This window comes from Chelonoidis abingdonii, chromosome 9 (genome assembly GCF_003597395.2).
Source record: "Chelonoidis abingdonii isolate Lonesome George chromosome 9, CheloAbing_2.0, whole genome shotgun sequence".
NCBI classification, from domain to species: Eukaryota; Metazoa; Chordata; order Testudines; family Testudinidae; genus Chelonoidis; species Chelonoidis abingdonii.
This window is the reverse complement of record NC_133777.1, coordinates 11,594,132-11,619,630: the sequence shown is the minus strand read 5'-3', so window position 1 is coordinate 11,619,630 and position 25,499 is coordinate 11,594,132. Positions and strand designations below refer to the sequence as shown.

The 25,499-nt window shown below is 43.8% G+C and overlaps 1 protein-coding gene across 1 annotated transcript in view; it reads right to left on the bottom strand.

Moving 5' to 3' along the window:
- Positions 1 to 615: 615 nt before the first annotated feature.
- MAD1L1 (mitotic arrest deficient 1 like 1) overlaps positions 616 to 25,499 on the bottom strand; it is a 581,856-nt gene continuing 556,972 nt past the window's right edge. The window contains exon 18 of the mRNA XM_032794089.2: positions 616 to 2,031. Coding sequence (XP_032649980.1) covers positions 1,873 to 2,031 — 159 coding nt within the window. The 3' untranslated portion in view covers positions 616 to 1,872. The remainder of the gene's footprint in view (positions 2,032 to 25,499) is intronic.

Here is a 25,499-nt window from a genome sequence, read left to right as displayed (position 1 = left end):
GTTGCGCATACGAAGCATTCAGCATTCCCCTGGCACAGAATGTCAGGCAATCCATCTTCAACCAGGAGAAAATGGCAAACTTTTGCTATTGCTTTTCACTCAAATGGCTACGCTAACTGCCTGCAACCACTGTGCAAACGGGAGAGCTGTGATCCCTTCACAGCAGTTGCTCCTTCCATCACTTACGATAAGCTGGGTCTGGAGTAACTGTTTTCTTCTTGTGCTTGTAGCGCCAACTTTGTTTGCTATAGTTACTCCAGCGGGGAAAGACTGGGGCTAGAGTTGCTGTGACTGTCCTCGGAACTAACTTTCCTATGTGATTCCTGTTGAGAAGAGATGCGGTACTGCCTTCCCACAGGGTTACGGAATAAAGTATAATGGGATGGCAAGGGGAAGCCATTGTATTGGCAGGAATCTCTGTTGTATAATGTCTTAGGCTAGTATCGTTTCTGGCACTGATGAGATGTGCCTGGAGACCCGAAGGGCTGGGTAATATGCCCTCCCTTCCTGTGGTAAAATCAACCCAAGCATTACTGATTGACCATCCATTATCAAACGGATATCAGTGATGCCACAGAAGGTGCAAATGCTCAATAAAAGAAGCATACACTCAGATGGGGAAGTGACACTTTATTCTGAAAAACAAACTAACCAACACCCCTCCATCATAGTACAAGATTTCAGAGCTGTCAGAAAGATCCCTCAGCAGAGTCAGGAGAGAAAGGTGGCAGTGGTGGTGGGAGTTACAACCAGTAATACAAGGAGGAGACAACCCTGGCTATAGACACTGGGCTATGAAACAGCAATTCAGAGAATGCACCACAAAGAGGCCATCCGCTCCCTGCTCCTTTCCCTGTGTTCCTGAGATAAGCCAAGCAACCCCTGAGAGTCTTGCGCAAGGAAGGAAAAGCACTCAAGCGATATCTAAGCACTGGGCATACAGCACAAGAGGGAGAAAGAGAGACAGGTGCTGAGTTCTGGCAAACCAGGATCTGGAGTTATGAAGGACTAGATCTTGCAAAGTTTTATGTCTTGAAAGATTGTGAACTCGCATTGATCAGCGAGCTGTCTATGAGAGCAGGCTGTATCCAAAGGGGCCAATTATCCATCCGTGACTCCAGTCCTCCACAAATGTCCTGCACTCCTAGAAGGCAACCCTTAGTCCTCATTAGCTGGTGGCAGTTTGAGCTATCATCTCCCCTAGAGCCTGTGGTCTCTGTTTTAAAGAGCTTTCAGTTGGGAGAGGTGAGACCCAATTCAACAGGATCATCCTGCAAGAAGCTGGGACGTGAGCAGCTGTGAGCTCCCCAAAGCTGGCATTCTCATGCTCTTCCTGACAGCGACTCCTGTTGAGACTGGCTACATAAGAGTCTGGCAATTTAATAAAAAGGTCTTAATGTTCATAAATAGGGGGTAGGGAGTTGGCAAAAGGGAACTCTGACCTGGAGTTATACATGCTCTCCCCCGGAAATATTACTGTGGAAATCTGCACGTGTGTGGTGGGCTGAGAGCTGTCAGAGAGATTGGTTAGTAAAATCAACATAAAAAAAGATAGGCCTTTGGGTTGGACAAATATTGTCAAGGAGTAACTGGACTTTGGGCCAAAGGAATGTGACTCCAGCTCAGGAGGAAGCAGAAAATGCCTTCTTTGTTCAGACTCCTTGGTTGCCTCTTCAAACAGACATGAAGCATTTGGGGAGAAAAGGAGAGAATGGACATCAAAAGAAATTCGAAGCAACCGAATGCCGCAGAAGAAACAAAAAGAACTTGGCATGGCTAGCTCATGGAACCCCTTTCCACTGCACTAGACTGGTCAGTGGTGAAACAGTGATAGTCACACGTCCAAAGTGCAAGGCTGGGATTCAGTGAGGGCTAAGCACAGGTCTGACGGCTGAAGAGTTCGAGGGTTACAGCGCTGAGGAATGCTGGTATGCTGTCCTGGTGCAGCAGGTGCAGGTCAATGAGCTCACGGATTGTGAGAGAGAATTCAGTTTCCAGAAGTTGCATCTTCCCACCAGAAGAGCTGGAGGCCTGAGGGGAGAAGGAAGAGGTGGAGGGAGGGAAAAAGGAAAAGAAATTGTTAATACAGTAGGGTTTTATTTCACGCCAAATGCTGACGAATTCTACCACTCTTGCTATGGAGTCTCCTTCAGTGTGCATCTTATTCTAATCAAAGTAACGTTTTCTACTGCAGAGCAGGTGTTTGACACATGATTTAATTGGACCATTATTAAGTTCTGCATTTCCAAAATCTCTGAACAATACCCCCCGTGTGAGCCTCAAATGAATAATGAATTATAAGGCAGTAGGAAGAATGTTTAAAATATCTTGAAAACAAACTTTAAAGGGTCTGAACAATTAACACATGCAGTCACAGCAGAAAATGCAGAACCAGGGATGCTTTAGAAGAGAAATCTTTGAATAGCCTAGTCTTGGGAGGCAGGAAATATTCAAAGAGCTCTTTCTCCATTAAGAATCAAAGTTCTTAAGCCCCTCCTCTCTTGGAGGATAAGGAGACATGTTTTCAACGAACATTCCCTTTAACTAGCCCCCTTAGTTCAGGTATGTCTACACTGTGATAAAAGACTGACAGCATGGCTGCAGCTGGCCTAGATCAGCTGGCTCGGGCTGTGGAGCTATACAGTTGCAGTGTCTACATTCAGACTTGGACTCAAGCCCGTGCTCCGAGACCTACCCGCCAACTAGTGGGGTCTCAGAGCCTGGGCTCTAGCCTGAGCCCGAACGTCTACACTGCAATTTCATTGCGCTGCAAGCCAAGCACCTGGGCTCTGAGACTCAGTGCCGTGAGTTATTTATCACAGTATAGACAGCCCTACTTCACACCCAGGTGCTTTGCTGATGGGAGAAATTATTCCAGAGACACACACATAGAAGGGTGGAATCCCAATACATGGGGAAAATCTCCTCTTGTCATAACATAGGTTATAAAAAGGATAAAGAAGCAAAATGCAAGAGGAGGCAAAGGATGCTTTGAGAGTCCCTCATGCCACAGGCAGCACAAAATCTGCTTGTTTATTAATAAACCAGCAAAACTATCACAACGGAAATTCAAATTTTTCTCCCTAGACATTTCCCTTTGGGGAACGATCACTGCTCCTCATCTAGCCCCTTAATGAAGCAAAGCTAGAGGCAACACAAGCACTGCCTAACAGTCCAACCTGCTTTGGTAACAGGACATTCCCTATCCACAGTCTATGCAGCAGAAGGGCAACCCTGAAGCAGTTCAAGTGGAACCGCCCGCTCTCAAAAGGGATATCAATGCCTTGAGCTGTGGGTGTTTGTGCGCGCAGGCAGCATGTATCTTCACCTGCCAGAAGGGCAGCAATAATGTCAGGGAAGCACCAAAGGCCCCAGGGATCTGTTTGTTTCCAATTTCATGTTTTCAGGAGTCAGGATTAATTTCATTATGAACTTCTCATGTAAATGTCACTTCTGATTGTGAAGCGTGCAAGGCACAGAGGAAGCCTCTGTCACACCAATGCCGGGGAGGGGATTTAAACAAGATTTTATAGTGGAAAAGTAAATTAAGAGAGTTTGTTTAAAGCTCTTCCACTTCAGTTCAGCTTAATGTTCATTTCTCTTTATGAACTACTCCAGATGGCGAAGTTTAGAGCCTTAATCCTTTGTTTAGCGGACCCACCCACCTTGCTTTCTCAGCATCCATTGTGAAACTGGGTCAGATAGGGACAAATTGAAGAGACTGGGAAAGATGAAAAACTGGCAAATGGCAGAGAGAAAGGGAACTAGGTCAGCGAGGGATATCCATTTGCAATCTATGCACAAGCCCAGGCACAGTGTGGCGCTCTCACACAGTCTTGAATTAGACCATAGGCCAGATGCTATCAATCAGAGATGTGCCGAGGAGGCCAGACTTTGGTTTTGCAAATCCAAGCCCATGGGTGTTGGATCTGGTTCTATGTGACCTGGAACACTAAAGTTTAGGCTGGTGAGAGGAAGATCCAAATATTATGGAGGCACCAGTTTTGTCTTTATAGTCAAGGCTGAGTTGAATTTTGCAACTCTCTTTGCTATGTATGAAAAATACAGTGTCTCCTCCCCCAAATTATTGCCCTTATTCTTTGGGCACAGAATTAATTTTCTGAGAATTTACAAGAAAACCCATGTAGGTCTTTAAGAAGGTTAGCTCCCATTGTCAGACTATTTGTTCCTTATGAGCTCAGTAATGGAATTACCCAAATGTTTCAAAACTCTGTATAGTTAGAACTCAGTGAAATTTTGTGTGCAAGCTACTTTGAATATTTGTTTATTTACTGAGGATTAATTGTCATTTGTCCCCCATTATTCTGAAAGTTTCTGATTCAGCAGAGGCAGAATAATAATATTCTACTACAGAAAATTCCATAAAGAGCTTAATTCTTTCAAAATGTCCATGGACATCTCCAACTGTTTTCAACAAGACTGAGTGTTCCTTGGCCTCCTGACAGCACAGAGGGACACCATCTTCCTTGACTGGGATCAAGAGGAGGTGGTACCTGCTTTTAAAGCGAGCAGTTTAACTAAGCTCAGTTTGTAACTTCAGTCTTAATGAGAACAATGAGAGAAAAGGAGGAGAAAATTTTACTTACTCACCTCAGCTGACACAAACTTTCACTTATGAAAAATAATGGAAAAAAAATGACCATAATAATCCTAAAGATGTGAAAGGCAGCAGGAATTTGGAGAACAAGAGGAAAGAAGAAACTGAAGTTGAACAATCTTGCTTCTTTTCAGTGCTCTGGTCCTTCTGGTGAATCAAAGCAGTTTACTCATTGGCTTAACTTGCCAGTACACTTTGGTTGCTTCTGTATGGCTCTACAGTGACATAAAGCAGCAAGAGTGTATCAATGAATCTGGACATAAACGCTGAAATAAAAATGAATTAAAAGTTGATAACTGGTATTTTCAAATCACAAGAAATATCACGCGACATTCTCTTTGCATTTCTTAGTGTTCACATACACTATTATGTACTAAAAAATAATCCCCAGATAAACAAGGAAATTGCCAGACAAAAACACTGTTATGATAGGGCTAAGGCTGAGAGGACATGTCAGTAATTTAGGGTAAAATACATTACAGGAATGTAATTATCATCAAAGCAAGCATTAAAAAGCCAGGAGATTCGGAGTTAAAGCCAAACTTGAAAAGGCCAAATATGGTCAGGCAAGGAAATGCATAGGGGACCTAAAGAACCTTAAATCTCCTCAGTAGTGATGGCAGATGGGAGGAAAAAAATGTCTAATGTGTCTTTAAAAATCAGCTCAATTTAATCTGGGGCCAAACCCACGAAAATGTCTTATTCATAGTCGTGTGCATGTTGTTACTTTTAGAGATGTGTAAGAAAAAGCAGCACGAATTAGAGCTGGACTGAATACGTGGGTCCACTCAGAGGGCCGAGTCAAAGAGGATAACTAAGTTATGGGCCTAGTTTTGCCACTTTTGGTTAATGAGCAAATCAAGGTGGCTTGTCTGAGGTTTGCAAAACCAAAGCCAGGGCAGTTCAGATCCAGGTTCTATTTTATCCAACCCACCAACATTTTGGGGGACAGACATTTCAGTTTTGGCCTGTTTCCATTATCACTCCATTCTGCGTTCAGAAATGTAAAGGATCTTTATCAGGAAAGCAATTTAAATGAGGCAAAACACCCTCTACTACGCACTGGTATGTGCCTGACCCACGATAAGAGTTCCAAGCACCTCACTAGGCTTTGTACTTCTAGGGTGCATTGCTCTATTGAGTGATTACAAAATCAGAAGCAGCTTTTTGGCCATGTGGTAAGAACGGGACAAGTGGGATCTGTCTACTATGCGGCGACATGAACTTCCAGCAGTTGCTTTTCAACCTCCTCAGAGAAAGGAGTCTTTAGTACAATTGCTTTTCCATAAGAGACAAGATTAGCTGTTCCCAGTCAGAAGAAAACATCATAAATCTTCCTTTTAACTCTGGAAATTGGTAAATTATTCAAGGCTTTATAGTTTTTTATATTTTTTTTTGAAGGCAGAGACTTGCATTACAGATAAAGCCTTGTGTCAGCACTTAGTCCTTTAAGAGAACCAGGTACCTTGGAACTTGTGTGCCATTTCCATTTATTCCACTCTATTTATCTGTCTGTGCAGGAGATGAAGGCCTAAGTGGGATCTAAAGCTCATCATGGAAAGTGAATGCCCGAGAGAAGTGAGCAGCCCAGCGAGGGAGCTGCTGGCTCCCTTTCAGTCACAGGATAAACTTTCTATTTGTCTCGCACTCTGCTCATTCTATCTGCAGCCAAACACTTCAGTCAATATCTGTGTTTCAAGCTGCAGATTTATTTTTGGCATTAGGAAAGGCATAGAAAGTGGAGAAGGGTCAGAGCAGAGTAGGCTCTCCCACACCACTCCTCTCATGAATGCCAGGATGATCAGTCTTGCTGCAGGCCTGGAAAAAGAGCAATGCCTGTATGCATTCAATTGCTGCACTTACAGAGAGGCTAAGTGTCTGTAACATGAGCATCACAGGAAAGCAAACATTAGCTCCTCTCACCTCCAGCAGGCATCACCCTCACGCATGGCACAATAATGATCTAAAGCAGATTATGCTCACAATACCCAGGGACACTAAATGCTGCAAAAAGTAAAGCGTCTCCTTCTGAGGAGGTCACCCCTGGCAGCTGCCAGGACCATGCTGGTGTTTGTAAGTGATGCAGCGATGTATGAAGTACAAAGGAGGATCACTTGTTGTTGTCACTTCAGCAGGACATATACATGGGTTCAGACTGTGCCAGTGTTGCTACACGGTATGGTCGAGATTATACTTTCTGTCTCAGCCTTTGTTACTTATGAACTTTCCAAAAAAGTGATATTCTGGGCTGAAATTTCTCTCTCCAGCCTGGTGATGATGTTGTTAAAGGTCTGATAACATTTTGTTTCGTGTTTACAAGACACTCAAATGGTTCGGACGGATGTATGGGACAGGAACAGCAATTCACACTCCCCGTCCCCAGGAACACTTTTGCAACTAGAAAATTAAAATAATGTACAAAAATCTATAAAGTGAAACTTGGCGTGAACTGTCATCAGTTCTTAGCAGACCAACCAGCTGGCGGCAAAAGGTCACGCAACACATGGGTCAGACCCAGTAACAGAATGCTGGCCAACACATGGGAAAGGGAACCAAGCATTGTTTCAGCAAACACCACAAGCACATTCAAAAGCTTGTAGCCATAAACAAACCTGACCCCATAGTGAGTTGGCCAGTGTCCTCTGCCCCAGTTTCCCACCTTGCTGTGGGAAAGTCTGACAAATGAATGACTCAAACACATCACTGCCCTCTGCCTCTGCTGCACCCTTGGAGTGCTGCGAAGAGAGGGAGACAGGGGAGAGGGAAGCTGGGCTACAAAGGCCCCAGAAGAAGGTTGGCTGGAGGGAGAAGCAGCAGGGGAGAACAAAGGTCGGGGAAAGGCAGAAGAGGAGAAAATCCCATCATGATTTTTGATACAATTCAGGATTTCACCACAAAGTGGGGCAATCACCTCCTTTTCATATGAAAATCCACTGCTCTTTCCATGGGTGATGTACAAAATAGATGCACGATGTAGGAGGCACACACTTCTGAGCATTCAGACGCGTGCATGCAGTGTGTGCTACAGGGTCCTCACAGTGTGAGGGTTTTCATACAAAGGGTTAAGGCCTAAGAGGATGTGCTGCTTGAACCAGATTGGCAGAGTTACTCTCTACCCCCTTGACACAGTGAGGAACTTCATTATTGTGCAGATGAAACTCTGCAATACTCCAAAGTGAATGGGGCACCTTTATTTTCAAGGATTCATTTTATTAGGTGTTTTAATGAACAAGTAACCTGCTGCCCCAGTGACATTTACTCAGGGAAGCTACTTAGGCTGCTCCATCTCATCTGCTAAGATGTCTGCATTGCTCTTCTCACTCTGTGGAATCACTTGGTCCTACCAGACCAAGACTTTGAATACATTGCAGGGAACAATCCTGTATGCGGCAGGGGACAGGACTGTGAAGCCTAATACCCATGGATCTATGACACTCTCCACGCCGTTCTCTTCAGCCCATGACACTTTCCCTCTTGTGCTATGGACTCATCCACCAAGACACCTGCACTGCCCTCCTCACCCCCTGGTATCATACTCATCTGCTGATACTCACAAGATGGAACATCCTGCTGCACTACCTTTCATACGTCAAGGCCCCAGCTCTGCTGTGTCTAAGCCAGGGAGCCCCACACTACCTACCCTCCTTTATTCAGGGCTCAGTGGCACTCTTTTCACTTTATAAAACTCCTCTGGCACCAACCTGGGCATCTCTTAGGAACTCTGCAACATTCTTACCCCACCTAATACCATATCACTCAGCAGTGTTATCATAGACCACTGCACAAACTGTATGCCAGCTCCCTAGCTGGACATGACACCTGCTCTCCTGTAAGCCATAAAAAAAAACCCTAATTCAAGTTCTTTAGTTTGCATGATTTACTTTTTATAGCTTCCTCAGCCAGTCTATTGCAGGGTTTCTCTTTTGCTGCCTACCCCAAATCACATGGTCTCTCCATCCATTAGTATGGTTAAATCTTGTCACAGTCCAACAAACCAATTTTAAAACCATTTTTAAAGCAGTCGGCTCTGACCTTTAAACAAGAAAATATTTTCTTTTCTGCCTCTTGCTTTAGATTCTGAGATTTTTCTAAATGTCAAAGGCGTAGTGACCACACGCAGCTGTCAGAGAGAGAGAGGCAGCACAGCCTCAGAGAGGGCCCTAAGCCTGTTCTCAGGCTTCCAACGCCCAGCAAAGAGTACATGTTGAAAGAGTCTGTGTGCGCACACGCATACCCCCAAAGGAACACACATGAATAAAAGTATTTGCAAAGTCTGACTGCTCAGCTAAAAATACCACAATCAATTCCTCCTTCAAAGCTAGGCTGATGTTGTAAATTTAGGCCAGGGCAGGGTGGGATATAGAGATAGGATCTGATGGCCACATTTTTCTCCATGGAGTTGGTGCACTACTACCTTCTCTTTAGTGTCTGTACCATGGGATTACTCTGTAGAGAGGGTAATTCTTGCTAAGTATCTTTTCCCCTTTAAACAGGCCTCTAGAAGATCTCTTCAAAGCTTAAAGGATGGAGAGACACAGAGGTGGGGGGGAGAGGGGCATTGACAGGGAGACTGACTACTGAAATTATACAATTCAGTCAGAAGGGTACTGAGGATCTGTATAATTGCTCAGACTTGGCTCTCTTGGGTGGCGATATCATTATCAAAATCCCCCAATTGAATTATGCTTCACTAATCAATCTCTCCTAAGCATTACACCCTGCTCAAATATCAGGTCCCCAGGTAGCCAGCAAATCACTGTAATTAGAGGTTGTTCATTCAAAACAATAGACATATTAAAAAAAAAACACACACCCAAATTTGTCCACAAGATGTGGTTGTGCCTGGAAATATTTATGAGTTTACAGAACTCCCAGTCTATTGCTTCTGTTCATTTATTTTTGTAGTAACCAGTAGGTTTTGTTAGCCTGTGACATCATGCTAGCATGCCCTACGGGACACTTAACGACCGAGCATTAACAAGGCTGTGTGGTTGTCCATCAATCAGGGAACACTGCCTTTCACAAAAATGACCTCTTCTTGTCTTCAGCTAAATTCCCTTTCCCCATAATATTCTCTTTGTAACCTAAAAGAGGGAGAACTGGTTCTTTATAATAATTGCTTCTTGCCAAGACCTCTGATCCCCATGTTGCAAGCTTGAAATATAAAGTGGATTTATGAGGCAGAGGGGGACGGACGTCTCTATAAAGTGCCTTCCAGGGAACGTAATGAGAAAGCTGCTCTTAACTGCTGAGCGAAGTGGACCAAATGCCTGGCAATCCAGGATGAAAATTGAATACTGTGGCAGGGTAAGGGAGGAACAACCCCATGCATATGTCGAGATTTATGACAAACACTTCCTGTCTCTTGCTTATTATTCAATATTGAGATGAACCACAACTCCTGTCTCTTTAGTACAGGCATCTATCTCACGCACTTCCATCTTTAATCTGGAACATGACCCAGGTTTTATATACACAAGTGATAAAAAACTGCCTGAGCACTGGCTGTTACACTAACTCAGTGTCAAAGGAAATGAGTAAGTGGAGTGCTGCACATGGGCAAGTTCCTTCACACAACCACGCGCTTTGACTTATGTGCATACATCTGTGCAGGCCCCAGGAGATCTCAAAAAGGGAAATTTAAACACCAATACCAACATTTGTCAAACTGTATCCACTTCTCTCCTGGGGAGTAAACCAGTGGATGTTAGTCCCGAGAGAGAAAAAGTGTGTGATGGATGACTTTTCTTCTGTCATGAGGTCTCCCACAAATTACTGCTGTTTAGATAGTAAAAAGTGACACCCAAAAATGAGAGGAAAAGTCTCAAGCTTTAAATAAAGAGAAGAATTTATAAATATTTATACTATTTGATAAGTACTACTGATTTCTTGCATTCGTTTATTCAGATAGCACCTTTGATTCTGAAGGATGTACTTACAAACTATTATTTTCACAACCTTACTCCATCACTGAGGCAGCCACCTCTGGGGTGGAATTTGGCAACTATTTAATGGCACATAGAAACACAGCACAACAGTTTAGGATAGGAAGAGACAAATACCGTATTCTAATGAGATAAAAATACACCCAGGGGACCTCCCCTAAACAAAATACTCTTGGTAGCCTACAGGTATGCCTATACTGCAATAAAAAACCTGCGGCACAGAGTCTCAGAAACTGGGTCAGCTGACTTGGGCTCACGCTGCGGGGCTAAAAATTGCAATGTAGATGTTTGGGCTTGGGCTGGAGCTCAGGATCTGAGACCCAGCCCCATCGTGGGGGTCTCAGAGCCCAGGTTCCAGCCCAAGCCTGAACGTTTACACTAATTTTATAGCCTTGTAGCCCGAGCCCCATGACCCTGACTCAGTTGACCAGGACCAGCCATGGCCAAGCCACAGGTCTTTTATTGCAGTGGAGACATACCCAGCAAGGCTAAGCATAATTTCCTATGTTATAACTTCCTACCAGGCCTCTAGCTAGTAGAAATAGCTGATGTTTGGACCTACCTCTGAGGTATTTAAAAATGTCTTCCGTCAAAAAAGAAAATGAGTGCTTAAGAGAATAAGGTATGGAATCCACAGATTTTTTTCAAATACCAACCAATAAAAATCCCAAATGTGGGATTATGTCTTTGAACCAAATTCCTCCTTGTCCATTGGTAAAGAGTTCGATACCTTTAAAAAAATCAATGCTGCTACAGTATCTTAGTTCTAGAAGCAAGGAAGAGGTACTAACCTCTCAGCCATTGGTACTGCACCTACAGAGAAATGGACATACATGTCCTAACATGACTGGTGTCAAAGTAAAGCTTCTGAATAGCTGGACTGCTAAGATGTCCATGCTGCAACTTCCTGACCATCTGTGCAGTGACCATATCGGAATGGTCAGACTGAGGAGTGAATGGCAAACAAGCTATGAAGGCAGAGTGAATGGTTAACAAACATTAACAGCCTCTACCACATGTGCTCTGTAAAGTGGAATGCCAACCCACTGCAGGACAGACAAATTATACATAGAAAAATCTCTCATTACTTCCTCTAAAATGACTCTGGACTTTTACACTGCAATGCTAGGGGCTATTGTTTAGCTAAATTTACATTTCTCCTCTCCATGGAAATAAAGGAAAATAGCAGCCGTGGACTCCCCCTACTGAGATCTCCCATCCAAAGGTATTCTGGAGACTAGTGATAAGATTCTCCATCCTTTTTGATAAAATCAGAGCATGAGGTTCTGGAGTAAGACAAAAACATGGCTGCAATTCCAGCCAGCCAGCACCTGGCTCCCCAGAAGGCACACTACGAGAAGACCAAAAACCAGGATGGACCCCGTACTGCAGACAACTTGAGGGAGGTGATAGGGCCTGGGAACAGAACCCCGTATCTGAGAGTCCCCCCCAGTTTAGAAGAGAACTAGCTACAGTAACAGGCAGATTCATTTTTAAAGTTCTTCTCTTCCTCACTGGGAGGATTGGAAGGAAAAAGGGAAAGAGGATACCTGCTTCCAGGAACAACGAGGTTAACAACTGAGAAAGAAGAAGGTGGACTAGGACGATCTGTATAGGCTCTGATTAACAGGTCTCTGTGCTTGCTGCTTCCTGTAACGGGGAGCCATTTAGCTCTGTTCTGAACTGTAGTTCTGAATGGTAAAACAAGGGAGAGAACATGTAGAACAAAGCTTGCAAAATATTTGTGTGAGTGCAAGAGACGGAAGTGATATTAAGGTGAATTTAGATGGCAACATTTCATAAACTACCTTGCTGCTGGTGCAATGAGCTGCTGACCTTCAAGAGACAGCATACAACCCTCACCAATGAGAAAGACGTTGCCTGCATTTTCACTACTCACTGAGTGCTAACACTGATTCCACAGACACTCACCACTCTTCTGCTCAGTCTCTCTGCATTGTGTTCCTGTCAGGGGCCTCTAGTTTCCTTATTTTCCCTTCTTCAAATTATAACAAATAGGCAGAAAAATAGACACAAGCCTGTGGCTGCAGTGATTAATGTGACTCAGGGGCCGTGCAGACTTCAGGATTCACTAGTTACCAGCTGAAAAACAAATTCCTCTTGTTTCAGGAGATGGCTTTTCTCTTTGCCAGAGACAGTGGGTGACTGCACATCAGGGGAGAGAGGGGCTGGGAATGGTTAAATGAGCAGATTATATGAGATGCCTGTGAGGCATGTCTCACTGGAGCAACTGTTACTTTAGTATCCAGCAGACACCAGTGTGTGATTAATACGTTTATCTTTCTCATCTCCTTGGTAGCCTTATGGATGGGTTGTCGTGGGCAGGGAAGGGGAAAGGATAGAGAACTGAACAAAAAGATGATGTGACCATCACTGTTCTAGGGAACCTATTGTGATTAACTTAACTACAATCAGATATTAGACCGTAGGAGTTTGACAATGGGATTGGGTGGTGTATAAAAAGTATGCCTGCTCCTATCCATCCAAGCAGTGTAGGGTTTGTGCAGGGCGAAGTAACATATGGGCCAGATGGCAGATTACATTGATAATTTGCATCAAGTTTATTCATTACCCTCTTCTAGTTCTTATTTAGTTCTAATCTGGCTCCCTGGGCAAAATTTGGGTTTAAACCCAGAATCAAGAAAAGCAATGGTACGCCCTTAGTCTCCTGTATGCAAAGTCACTGCAGAGCAGCACATTCTGTACTACGTGGAGTAAAATCACTGTTCAAAAACGAGAAAGAAAAATATAGCCACACAAAGATATAAAAAAAGCCTCAGAGTCTGACCCTCTCTGAGGCTCCAGGCATGAAATATCAGACTTCAATCTGTCACCAGTTGTCCTTGCATAGAATTGAATCTTGGTGCTTTATGACTCCTATATAATCGCTGTCTACCATTGCTAAGTTTTCATTTGGGCATCAGAGTAACCTCAGTTACTCTTGAAACTTCTGTGGCTCAGTGTTGTCAACTCTCATCATTTTATTGTGACTTTTGAAATTCTGCTTTTTTTTTTTTTTACCTGTTTCATGAAAACAACTAAAAGTCACCAACTCACAACTTATTCAAAATGTCCACCCTCTCCGCTCACTATCCAATCAAGATGGCTGCCATTTCACTACGATCTGTCTGCATGAGGCAGTGAGACTATCACTAATAAAGAAGACTGCCACCACCTACTTTTCAATGAGACCAAAGACATGCCCAGAGGCAAAATGGCTGCCAATCCATGGTTGGAGGGGCTAGAGAGGACACCCCAATAGGACACAGAGAATGTGAAAGCAGTGATGACACTACAAAAGCATGCATGGGGAGACTGAGGAGGGAGCAGGAGATAGATTTAGCGGCTGCAGGAGAATGGGGGGGGAGCAGGAGACTAAAGGGGATGATGTAGTGTGAGGAGCCAGAGGGAAACCAATGTGGTGCAGGAGACTGAGGGAGTGAAGAAGATAGTGACAGGGAGAGGAAGAGGGATAGAATAACAGCTCCTCCACCTGCAAGTAGCAGAGGGGAAGGGGACAGGGACTCTGAGCAGCCAAGGAGGACTCAGTTTTGCATATGTATTTGAAGCTGGATTTTGACCCTGAAAAGCTCACATACACTTTGGGAGCAGGTGGCTTCCTCCTAAAATGTCACAAATCAGAATGCAAATAACTTCCCTCCCCAACACACACACACACACCCCTTTTAATCCAATCTCATGGTTTTTGAACACATGGGGTTGGTGTTAGTAGTGACTCTACTTATGACATGATTCACCAAGACTGGCAAATTCACACACAGCAGAAACTGGGGACTGGGACACTAAACAGATCAATTAACTTGCCACCCAAAATACAGTACAGTAACTCCTCACTTAAAGTCATTTCGGTTAATGTTGTTTCATTGTTACGTTGCTGATAAATTAGAGAACATGCTTGTTTAAAGGTGTGCAATGCTCCCTTATAATGTTGTTTGGCAGCTGCATGCTTTGTCCACTGCTTGCAGAAAGAGCAGGGGGAGGCACTGTCAGGGTGTCCCCACTCACTCCTGCTCCCTGCTTACCCCATCTCTCAGGGCTCAGGACAGAGGGAGCCGGCAGCAGCTGCTGTCTCAACTTGCTGATCTACTTAAAAAGGCAATATATGTAGAGTGGGATCAGTGTACTTAAAGAGGCAATGCGCATCTCTCTCTCTCACACCCATGATGTGGGTCTCTGTTTCTGTCTGCCATACTGTCTCTCCTCCCTCCATTTTTGCTGCTTTGTAGGGTGTGAGGCTACTTTTAACAACAATGCGTTAACCCCTAAGTGCTCAGCCAAGTGCTAGTTCATAATTTAGCAGTAAAGCATTCCCTGGGAAATATCCCACCCTCTTCCACCCTCTGACTTCAACACCTCAACCAAGCTTCACAGTCATCATTGCTGCGTACGGTATTAAACTGTCTGTTTAAAACTTATACTGTGTGTGTATAGATATATAGTCTTTTGTCTGGTGAAAATTTTTTTCCTGGAACCTAACCCTCCCTATTTACATTAAATCTTATAGGGAAATTGGATTAGCTTAACATCATTTTGCTTAAAGTCACATTTTTCAGGAACATAATTACAATGTTAAGCGAGGAGTTATTGTATGTTTTCTCAAACTCAGACCTGAAATGAATGGGCATTTACTGGGAAGCCTAGAGTTAAACTGTGAGGCAGTGGGAATTTTCGGTAATATTTTTATGACTCCTATATGTTCCTCAGTTTCCCCCTGTACTTTGCATTGCTACCTAGTGCAGGAAAAAGGTTTAAGTCTGCTCTTGGAGGCAGTACATGAAGTGTGTCACCTTGCTGTCTGGGCCACAACAAATGGGTCACTAAGGAACTGGCTGAAACAAACCCAGATCAACAGAGGGGCCAAACGGACAACAGAAGCCCCAACAACTGAACAATCAACACTCAACAACAGTAAGCTCCAGCAGGTGGGGTTGTGAATTCAGCACAGCCTTGCCTGGAGACAAAGAACTGGGAGGTGACTAGCCAGGGATAAAGACTGAGCTTCTAGAAGAAGCTGGTTTCTCTCATCTGGAACTGACTAAGGGTTCAGAGACAGACAGAGCCTGAAATGAAATCCATTACAGCTTGGCTAGTGGATTGCTTTGGCTTGGCCAGATGGACTATTATTTTGACCTTTACTTCTCTGTGCTAAGGACTTCAGAGGCTGTGTTCCAGTTGACTAATAAACCTACTATTTTGAATAGACTGTCTGGTGTCACTGCAAATACAGGCTGAGGTGCATCGGTCCTTGAAGAGTGTACAAGCCTCTAACCAGCAGTTATTTCACTTGGACTCACTGGAAAAACTCACTGCATGAAGCAGGAGTTCTGGAGGACAGAGGCTCAGTCTCAGAGACAGTGAGGCTCCCGGGCCTACCCTGAATGAAGAGTGAGCTCCTTGGGGGTCTGGCACACTGATGGGGTTCCTCCAAGAGACTGTTTAATAGCTGGGGTGTAGCACAGATTCTGTGAAACTGTAATATAAAGAGAGGGAATTCCCTTATCATCCAGTAGACAGTGGCTCCTCCAGGATACACCTAAGATCAGTTATGTATGGAAGGAAGCCCATGGCTGACTGAAGAGCAGTTGAACTCCCATCTCACTCACCCAACAACAGTTGAAGTTAAATCTGTGAAGGAATAGCAGGGGAAGCCCAGCACTGAACGCGAATGGAAAGTAAATTTCATTTCATCCCTTGAAAAGATGCCCACACAGGTTAGGGCCGAGGTAGATTTATTGAAGTTCCCTTAAACGGTATGCCTACTTTTCGAGGTGGGGGTGTGATTGTCAGCTCCAAGAGACATGCTTGCACTAGCTCTGATCAAGCTAGTGTGTTAAAAATAGAGTGCAGCCACAGCAGCGTGAGGAGCTAACTGCCCATCCCAGGCCATAGGTACGTACTTGGGGCAGCTAGCCACTCTCACTGCTCATGTTGCCATGGCTACACTGTATTGTTTTCACACAAGCTTGATCAAAACTAGTATGGGCATGTTTCCTTGAGCTGGAAATCATACACCAGCTTGAAGTGTAGACACACCCAAAGAGGCTCCTTGTACTGTCCTTAGTACCTAATCAGTGAAGGACTTGGGAGGACAGAACTGCTGGTTCTCAGGCATTCATGTGGTTACAGCAGACTCTGAAGAATCTGCCTGTGCTCTTCACCCTCTTTGGTAGGACGACTTTCTGGCTGACATACGTTTGATTAACTCTCCCTCAGTGCTGGTGTTTCTCCACAGACCGTCTGCCATCCTCCAGTCAGCTCCTATAGCTGGAGGTGCAGTGAGAAGATTTATGCAGACATCATCTCGGCAATTATGAAAATAGAAGAAAAGACACCCAGATATCATACAAATTGATGTATTTTGCCAGTGGGCCTGTATGCACGATTCAGTAACAGCTGTCATGCTACAGCCTCTGTCATCTGAGCGCTGATACTACCTCGGTGTTCTTAAACACACTTCAAGGTAGCTCTGTTCCCTTCCTGGTGTGACTTTATTCTCTGTTCCAGATGCCACAGCAAAGCAAGCAGCAGCATGGACACAAAGGGGAGAAAGCGTGATTGGTGGCTGTTTTCATAACAGCATTAAAATTTAATGTTCAGTTCTTTAGGCAACATGCAACTAATTAGCAATGACCTCGAGGCAGCCAAGCCACTCAAACAGCAATCTCTCCAGCCCCTGGAGCTCTTTCAAATCTGCCCTTTCCCTGTGCCAAGTCTTTCAGCGATCTTCCTGAAAACCCACTAGCACTCTACAAATATACATATATACATTCTATTGCTCTTGGAGGACAGGGTGGCATATGCTGTAAAGGTGGCAAGGTCATTTGAGGAGAAACTTGAGCTTTCAGAGCATATCCCCCCTTTGCATAGTGTTAAATGAAAAAAAGGATATATTTTGCATGTTTATCTGTCAGATCAGCTTCTACAATGATTTCTGCAGACCAGGAGCCCATTATTCCCCATCCATCTGGTTTTCATCTCTCCATGCTTGCGTTTATTTTTGTAAATAGAGTTAACCTTTCTAAGATTAACTGTAGACCACATCGTCTTTTGGCAGCAAATCAGCTATAGACAGGAGGAAAATATAACATTTTCCAAACATTTTAAATCCACAGACTAAAGGCCTCGTATATTGCCTTGCTCGATATGTGGAATATTAATGTTCTAATTGAATTTAGAGATGGTACTATGGTATCTATGTATATATGTGGTCCCCATCACCATGGTATTGAAGCTTGAGTATTAAAAACGTGACACTAATAAAAGAAGCTTTACCCCCACCCCCTTTCTGATCTAGATGTGAGTGAACTTTATGGCTAAGACTAATTCCCATTCAAAACTATTAATGTACACATACACAGAGGGCAGTCTGTGGTTATGATCCAGAGAAGCAAAGCAGAGCGTTTGGTAGGGCTCTGCAAAAGCCATCACCTTGCATTTGTCCCCACACATGGGAGACTGTGTTTGCAACCGCATTAGCATGCAGTATTTGAGCATTGGGCTTCCAACCCAAAATGGAGTTTTTAAACTTGGAAAGTGTCAGCATGGATTTGTTCTGTCTAAAGAATGAATTCAAAATGTTACCTGCAAAAAGCATCACGACAATTCATGTTTCCCCCACACTTTTAAAGGGACAGCACTGCACTGAATCGAGCATTTTACAGTGAGACAGGGCAAGGACAGATGGCTATAGAAAAGAAATGGGAGATAGATATATTAGCCCCAGGTTAAACAAATCCCTGGTACCAGGATAAGTAAATGGCAGCTGCTCTAGGTCAATTAACACACCTGGGACCAATTAAGAGCTTTCCAGAAGGCAGTGAAGATTGCTAGGTTGATTGGGACACCTGAAGCCAATCAGGGGCTGGCTAAAACTAGTTAAAAAGCCTCCCAGTTAGTCAGGTGGGTGCACATGTCAGGAGCTGTGAGAAGTTGAGCTGTTGGAGAAACTGAGCTGTACACACCATACTAGGTACAAGGAAGGACGCCTTGCGGTAAGGATGAAGTGAAGCTTGAGGAAGTGGGGGCTGCTCTGGGGAAGTAGCCCAGGGAATTGTATGTGTTCTGTTCCTAAAAGGTCAGCTACCATAGCTGACATTATTAGGTTCCCTGGGTGGGAGTCTGGAGTAGAGGGCGGGTCTGGGCTCCTCCTGCTTTGCCCCCTGATTAATCACTGAGACTGGGAGACAACAGAGACTGTGCAAGAGAGGATAGCTTCTCCTTACCTCCCTTGCTGGCTTATGATGAAAATGGCTCAGTAGACTGTGACCCGTGTCTATAGAGAGAGAAGGGTTAAGGGGTGGGCCACAGTGAGCCTCTGAGGCTAGCGAAATCCATCAGGAAACGTAGGACCCATGGAGACAAGGACAGAGCTTTGTCACAACAGTTATACAGCATATCCATTCCCAAAGGAGCCCAAACTGTGTGCGTTCCGCAGCATTCACATGCAGCCACTACTGGTGTGAGAGATGGTAACTAACTAGCACTGTGCACAACAGTGGGGGATGAGAAATTTTGGCCAACCTCATCAGGACCAACTCTTACTCTTACAAAATCCCGCACTGGCAGAGAGGGATCTTGACCTCTTCTATCTCTAATTTCTTTGATGCTCTGCAAGTTACCTGGACAGCATCCTTTCTCTCTGTACTAAATCTACCTGCCTTGCATGGCCTAACATTATCAAATGGTTGAGCTTAAAAATAGTTTTCCACTTTTCACTAGTTGCCACACCACGGACCAGTCTTGTCATTGGCTAACAGAGGTCACGTAACCCTATTACAAATACATTTCCTGTGACTTTTTTTTCCAGACCAAAAAGTCAGACCTACACTGGGGCAGCAATTTTAATTTACAACCATCAGCTCCAGCACTAAAGGATTGAAAAACCATGTAAAAATCAAAGCTAACAAAAATGCCTTTGCATGCCCCAAAAGGCACCAGGAAGTGTTCCTGTCATTATATATCTACCAATGATCTTTATGCCTATTTTTTACCCTCTCCCTCTCGCTCTCACACAAACAAAAGCAAAGAAAACAACAAGGCAGTATGACCCCAATGCTGTTATAAGTTTAATCATCTCAAATTCATAGTGTTTTTGCTCTCAAGATACACCAGACACAGAGCTAACGTGCCGATAGTCTACAGAAGGTCACAGGGTCACCTAGCCCGATTTTAGCAAACAGCTGGTTAGTCAGTTTTTGGTGCACAAAATCAGTGAAGAGATGGTAGTGTTTTAGATCACAGGATCCCATCCTGACCAACTGCATCGTATTTTACAATTCAAGTTGGGAATGCTTGTATGTGTACGAATAGATGCCTTCTCTCTCTCTCAATCTCTTGTGCACACCAAGTGAAAGACAAACACACATGAGAAAACAAAAATAAGGGCTATCCCTGAGACTTGTAAACAAAGATGTTAAGAGGAAGTAATTTTAAAACAGAAATTGTACTACAGATAAAAGTGAAGTTGTTTTAAGCCCAATGTTTCGCTTGCTTGCTTTTAACATCAATTCTGAAAGCCTTAGAGGCAACCAAAACACTTTAGTAGTTGTTCCTTCGTTTTTATGTTCTCTGGAGAGCACCAATAACTTCTCTTGCTACGTTTTGTATAACCAAAATTGCAACAACAAACACACACACAGCAGCAAGTGTAACTATGATAGCAGTAATTTGCACTTCCATGACATTTGCAAGCTGAAGAGCTCAAACTCTGCATAACTGTTAGTTAATTATCCCCATAACACTTCTGTGTGGTAGGTAAGCATTAGCCCTCTTCTACAGATAGGGAAACAGAGGTGAATAGAGATGGAATGACATCCCATAACTCACACAGCAAGTCAGTGGTAGAAACATGGAAACAACTCAAAATTCCTGACTCCCAGTTGCCTGAATCACCCTCTAGCCCAGAGTTTTTCTAAACTATCGGGTGGTAGGGTTGGAGGGGATTGTGAAAAATGTATAATATGTAAATTTTTGCAAACAATAATGTTTAATAGATTTCTAATAACTACACAATATAAGCCATGTCATGGGGCGGCCATTTGAAGTGAGCATCCTATTGTAATCTCAGATCTCAGTAGTGGTTCTATGGAGAGTGCAACAAATGGGGGACAAAATGACATATCCCTTTAAAGGCCACCATATTGTTTTAACCAGCAATCCTAGCTATTGATTAAGTATAAGTTAGCAACCAGCTTATTCATCCAGAAGCTGTTGTTTTGTCACCACTGACTGTTCCACTGCTAGACAAGCTGACAGACAGATTTTGGTGTCTAGGGCAGTGGTTCCCAAACTTGTTCTGCCGCTTGTGCAGGGAAAGCCCCTGGTGGGCCAGGCCGGTTTGTTTACCTGCCGCGTTGCAAGTCTGATCACGGCTCCCCCGGCCGCGGTTCACTGCTCCAGGCCAATGAGCGCTGCTGGAAGCAGCGTGGGCCAAGGGACATACTGGCCACCGCTTCCAGCAGCTCCCATTGGCCTGGAGCAGCGAGCTGCAGCCACTGGGAGCCGTGATCGGCTGAACCTGCAGACGCAGCAGGTAAACAAACTGGCCTGGCCCGCCAGGGGCTTTCCCTGCACAAGCGGCGGAACAAGTTTGGGAACCACTGGTCTAGGGGGTGAATCCAGTTTTAGTTGCGGAAAGTCTTATCCCACTTTTGTCCTTGTATCTCGGAATTGGGTTTCCCTTCGATAGTGGCAAGAAAAACTCAGCACTACAATTGCCTGTCAATTGGAAAAGGCCTAAGACTCTCTACTTCTCCTGTTCTGCCTTGTGTGGAACATCTCCTACCACGAAGACAGGATCATTTGGCACAATGAAATGTGAATGTATTTAAAATACTGAACCCTCCCTTACACTTAAAGCTTGCTTTTCAAAGATTCATCAGTAGTTATTTCTGGTAAAGTTAGGTTAAAAAAATTCTCCTGCTCATGGTTAGAATTAGAAGTCTTCAGGGAGCCGGTGGCAAAATATTTTGCAGTCTGGACAACAGGCTGGCAGTAAGTCCCAGTTATAATTTTTGTTTACAGTACTGCCTCATGACCCCAGCTGAGACTGGATCCCCATGGAGCTAGGCACTGCACAAACACGTAAAAAGAGACAATCCTTGCCCTGAAGCACTTACAGCCTACACGGCCAAGACAAAGGGTGAAAGGCGGCACAGAGAGGTGAAGTGACTTGCTCAAGGTCACACAGCAGGTCACACTGTCTCCAAGAGTTTGGAAGAGCCTTTTCTTCCAGATAGAAGCACAAGGGACCAAAATTATTGTTGTGCTTTCAACCACAACTGTATATTTCTTGACTTTTAAGTGCTTGATTACTCAACCTTAATGCTTCCTTAATGCTATTTCTTGGATGGACTACTACAGACATGCTGATGTACAAGAGTTTAGATCTGATGTGACCTTTATCTTCAAGAGTGAGGACACTAATACATCACAAGGGCTAGCCAGAAGGCAGCTGCAATCATTAAGGTGTCTTCTCAATTTAAGTATCTTATGAATTATTTGTAAGCTATTTTCTCACTTATTTAGTCATAATCCTCCCACACACTCACCAACCAACAAAAATAATTTAACAAAGAATTCATATTTCGGAAGTCGATTTCTCTATTTTGCTTTTGTGCAGCAGCTGCTGTTGCCATGCTATCATTGCTATGTTTTCCCTTTTTTAAAAAAAAAATCTATATCTGAACCTGATTGGTCAAATTCAGTATATGGGGGAGGGCGGGGGGAAATCCTGAGGAAAAAAATTAGTTATAATACAAGGCTGAAACAGAACAGCTGAAAGAGTTAATGAAATAGTGGATATAATTTATTTAGATTATCAAAAGGCTTTTGATAAAGTCCCTCACAAAAGCCTATTACGGAAACTTAGTAATTGCACAGTGAGAAGTACAGTGCTGCCTTAAATTAAAAGTTGGTAAAAAGATGAGAAAAAAAGATTAAAAATAGATGGCCAGTTCTCAGCATGGAAATAAATCCATAGCGGGGTGCCTCACAGAACAGTGCTCTAAGTTTGTGAGTTATAGTTTTGCTCTCTAAGACTGCCATAAGAAACGTACATCCTGTTTTCATTAGACACAGGTGCAAGACACAAAATTTGGATCAGGATTCCAAGTCTAGATTTGACTGTTCTTCCCAGGACCCCTTTTCTCATCAGGCACAGAACGTGGGAGCGTTTTGAACTGGGGTTCTAGCTCAGCACGTTAGAGCATTAGACTCTAAATTGAGAAATGTTTAGGTCTGGATTTCAAACTCTTCCTTCCCCTTCCTATATCAGGTGGGTAAGGACTATTGTTCTAGTCTGGGCCTATTGCTAAGTTCTTTGAGGTTCTGGGGAAGACACCAGTAATCAGAGGGCTAGGACTGATTGTCTTCAGTGTACCATTAATGACTTTGAAGAGAGGGAGAATCGTGAGACAAGAAAATTACTTAAGTTAGTCAAGATTGTGGAGGATTCTAAGGAATTCCAGAAGGACCTAACAAGTAGGTCACTGGGCAGGTGAAATTCAATATAGAGAAGTACAATGTCGTGCACACTGTCGTGCCAAGTTAAAGGACTTTTACCGTGCTGATGCATTTTGAAATGACTAACCTCTCAGGAACAAGAACTAGGAATCATTGTAGCCAGTTTAAAGATGACAACTGCTCAATGGGAAGGGGCATTAAAAATGGCAAAGATGCCAGCCACTGCATATTAAAGAAAAGCACAGAAGAAGAATGTGAAAAATATTATCGTCATTACAGAAGTTGATAGGGATCCTCTCCTTGAACACTTTGGTGACCTCCTCATAAAAATGCAGAATGGTAACAGAAAAGGTTTAGAGAAGGCATACAAAAATGACTATAGAATGAGGTGAGAGGAGGTTCTCTCCAAAACCAGTAATTAGTGATTGGAATTATTTATGGTGGAATGGAGAAGAATGAAAGGAGATAAAGCAGAGGTATATGAAATAACAGACATTAAGGACAGTCAGACACTACTATTTACCAATACAATTTGACAAAAATCAATAGAATTGTTTATTTATGTTTGCACAATATATAATACAGCTTGGTGGAGAAAGATAATTCCATTTAACGGAAGAGTGATATTTTGAATTTGTTTGAATTCCGATTATGATCCCAAATTTTTGAAATTCTCCACAGAAAGGAAGGGTGCCCCCTGGCTCTGAGGCAGTCCTCTTGAGTGGCCCTGGAACTGCGTCCCCTGGTAATTCAGGCTGCTGAGGAGCAAGGTGGCCAAGCTAGCAGTTAACCAGGCAGAACTCTGTTGGAACTTCAGTGAAATCAAACCATTTCTGTGAAACATTTTGAATCACTGTTTCATCTGAATCTTTCCAGCTAGCTCTAATAATTAATCCGTGGAACTCACTTCTATTGAGGTTTGTAATTCAGCAGGATTTAAGAAAAGGATAGAAATGTGCATGGATAAGAGAAGCATTACTAGCTAAAATAAAAAGTATAAGCGTTATTAATCCTTGTAATTTAGGGTATAAATGTTTACCAACTGTTTTCCAGAAGAAATTTCCCCAAAGTTCTATTATGCCTTCGCTGTGGCATCTAACATAGATCACTGTCAGGAGCAGGATATTAGCTTAGATGAAGCATTGCTCTACTCCTGTATTACAGTTCTTAAATTCACACTCATGAGACTAGTTTATACATTTCTATGGGGAATCTTATTTCATTTGGCTGGATCATTTGGGTTTCAGAAGTAGGTGTTGTCATCTCATTAACTCCATGTGTGAAGAGTTCATTCTTAGGTTTCAGCTAAACAGAAGTTATTAACTGTACTAAGCCGACATGGTGAGAGTCACCAAGTACAGATCTGGATTCAAACTGCCCTCTTGTTTAGGGTATGTCTGGGCTGCGTGAGCCGCAACCATCAGAGCAACCAATCCAGGTTTAGCAGGGCTCACATAAAAGGAGCTATGGGGCCAGAGTCAGGCAGCTGCAGTCTAGGGCTCCAGGGATAAGGACTGGGTTCCTAGCAGGTAAATGACGCGCTAGCACCATGAACAAAGCAGTTGCTGGCAGGGACTGGGTATGTGAGAGGGAGCTTCTAGCTGGCTGCTGGGACTGAGTAGCAGAGGCCCTGAAGTAAGGGTGAAGAAGGGCCATGAGCAAATGGTCTAGGGAAATGTATTTGAATATCTGGATGGGATGCAGCAAGTAGCTGCCAACTACAGGATCCTTGGGTCAGGACCTGCAGTAGCAGGCAGGCTGGGGTCCCCCCCCAATCGCCACTGAGGGAAGTGACTGGCTGAATGGACTGCGAGGTACCGACCCCAGGGAGGGGGAAACACAGATGGTGATATGGATGGAGGGCTGAGTCATGAAGAGGACACGGCAGTTCCTGGAAAGGCTGCGGGCGGAAGCAGAGACAGAGTGATGGAGTGCAAACCGTGGATGGGGGGCATCATCCCTGAGCTAATCTGCAGAGTGACCAGGAGAAGGCACCAGTCCAGTGGTGAGTGTTGCGCCCCATGGCAGTCTACAAACAGGATTTTGGCTTAGGCCCATCTGTGGTACTACTGTAGGTAGCTATTATCATAGAGTAATGAAATACATGTAGAAACTCCAGCAGCTCTAGTATTATCTTTGTTGATCATGTATCTGGAGAGTGGAATTGATAGGATGAGGTAATCTCTTCATTTCTAAGAGACTAGCTTTGAGGTGTTAATGAAAAGCACTCCTAGAGAGGATATGGATATATTACAGAATGGTCTGAAGAATCACAACATGATCTAGGCACTGCGAGTCAGGAGCTCCTGAGGTTTAGCCCTTTCTCTGATTCCTCAGCATGGCCCTGAACAAGTCACTTCATCTCTGTCTCAATACCCTCACCTGCAAAATAGGGATGGAAACACTTACCTGCTACTAGAGGTGCTGTGAGG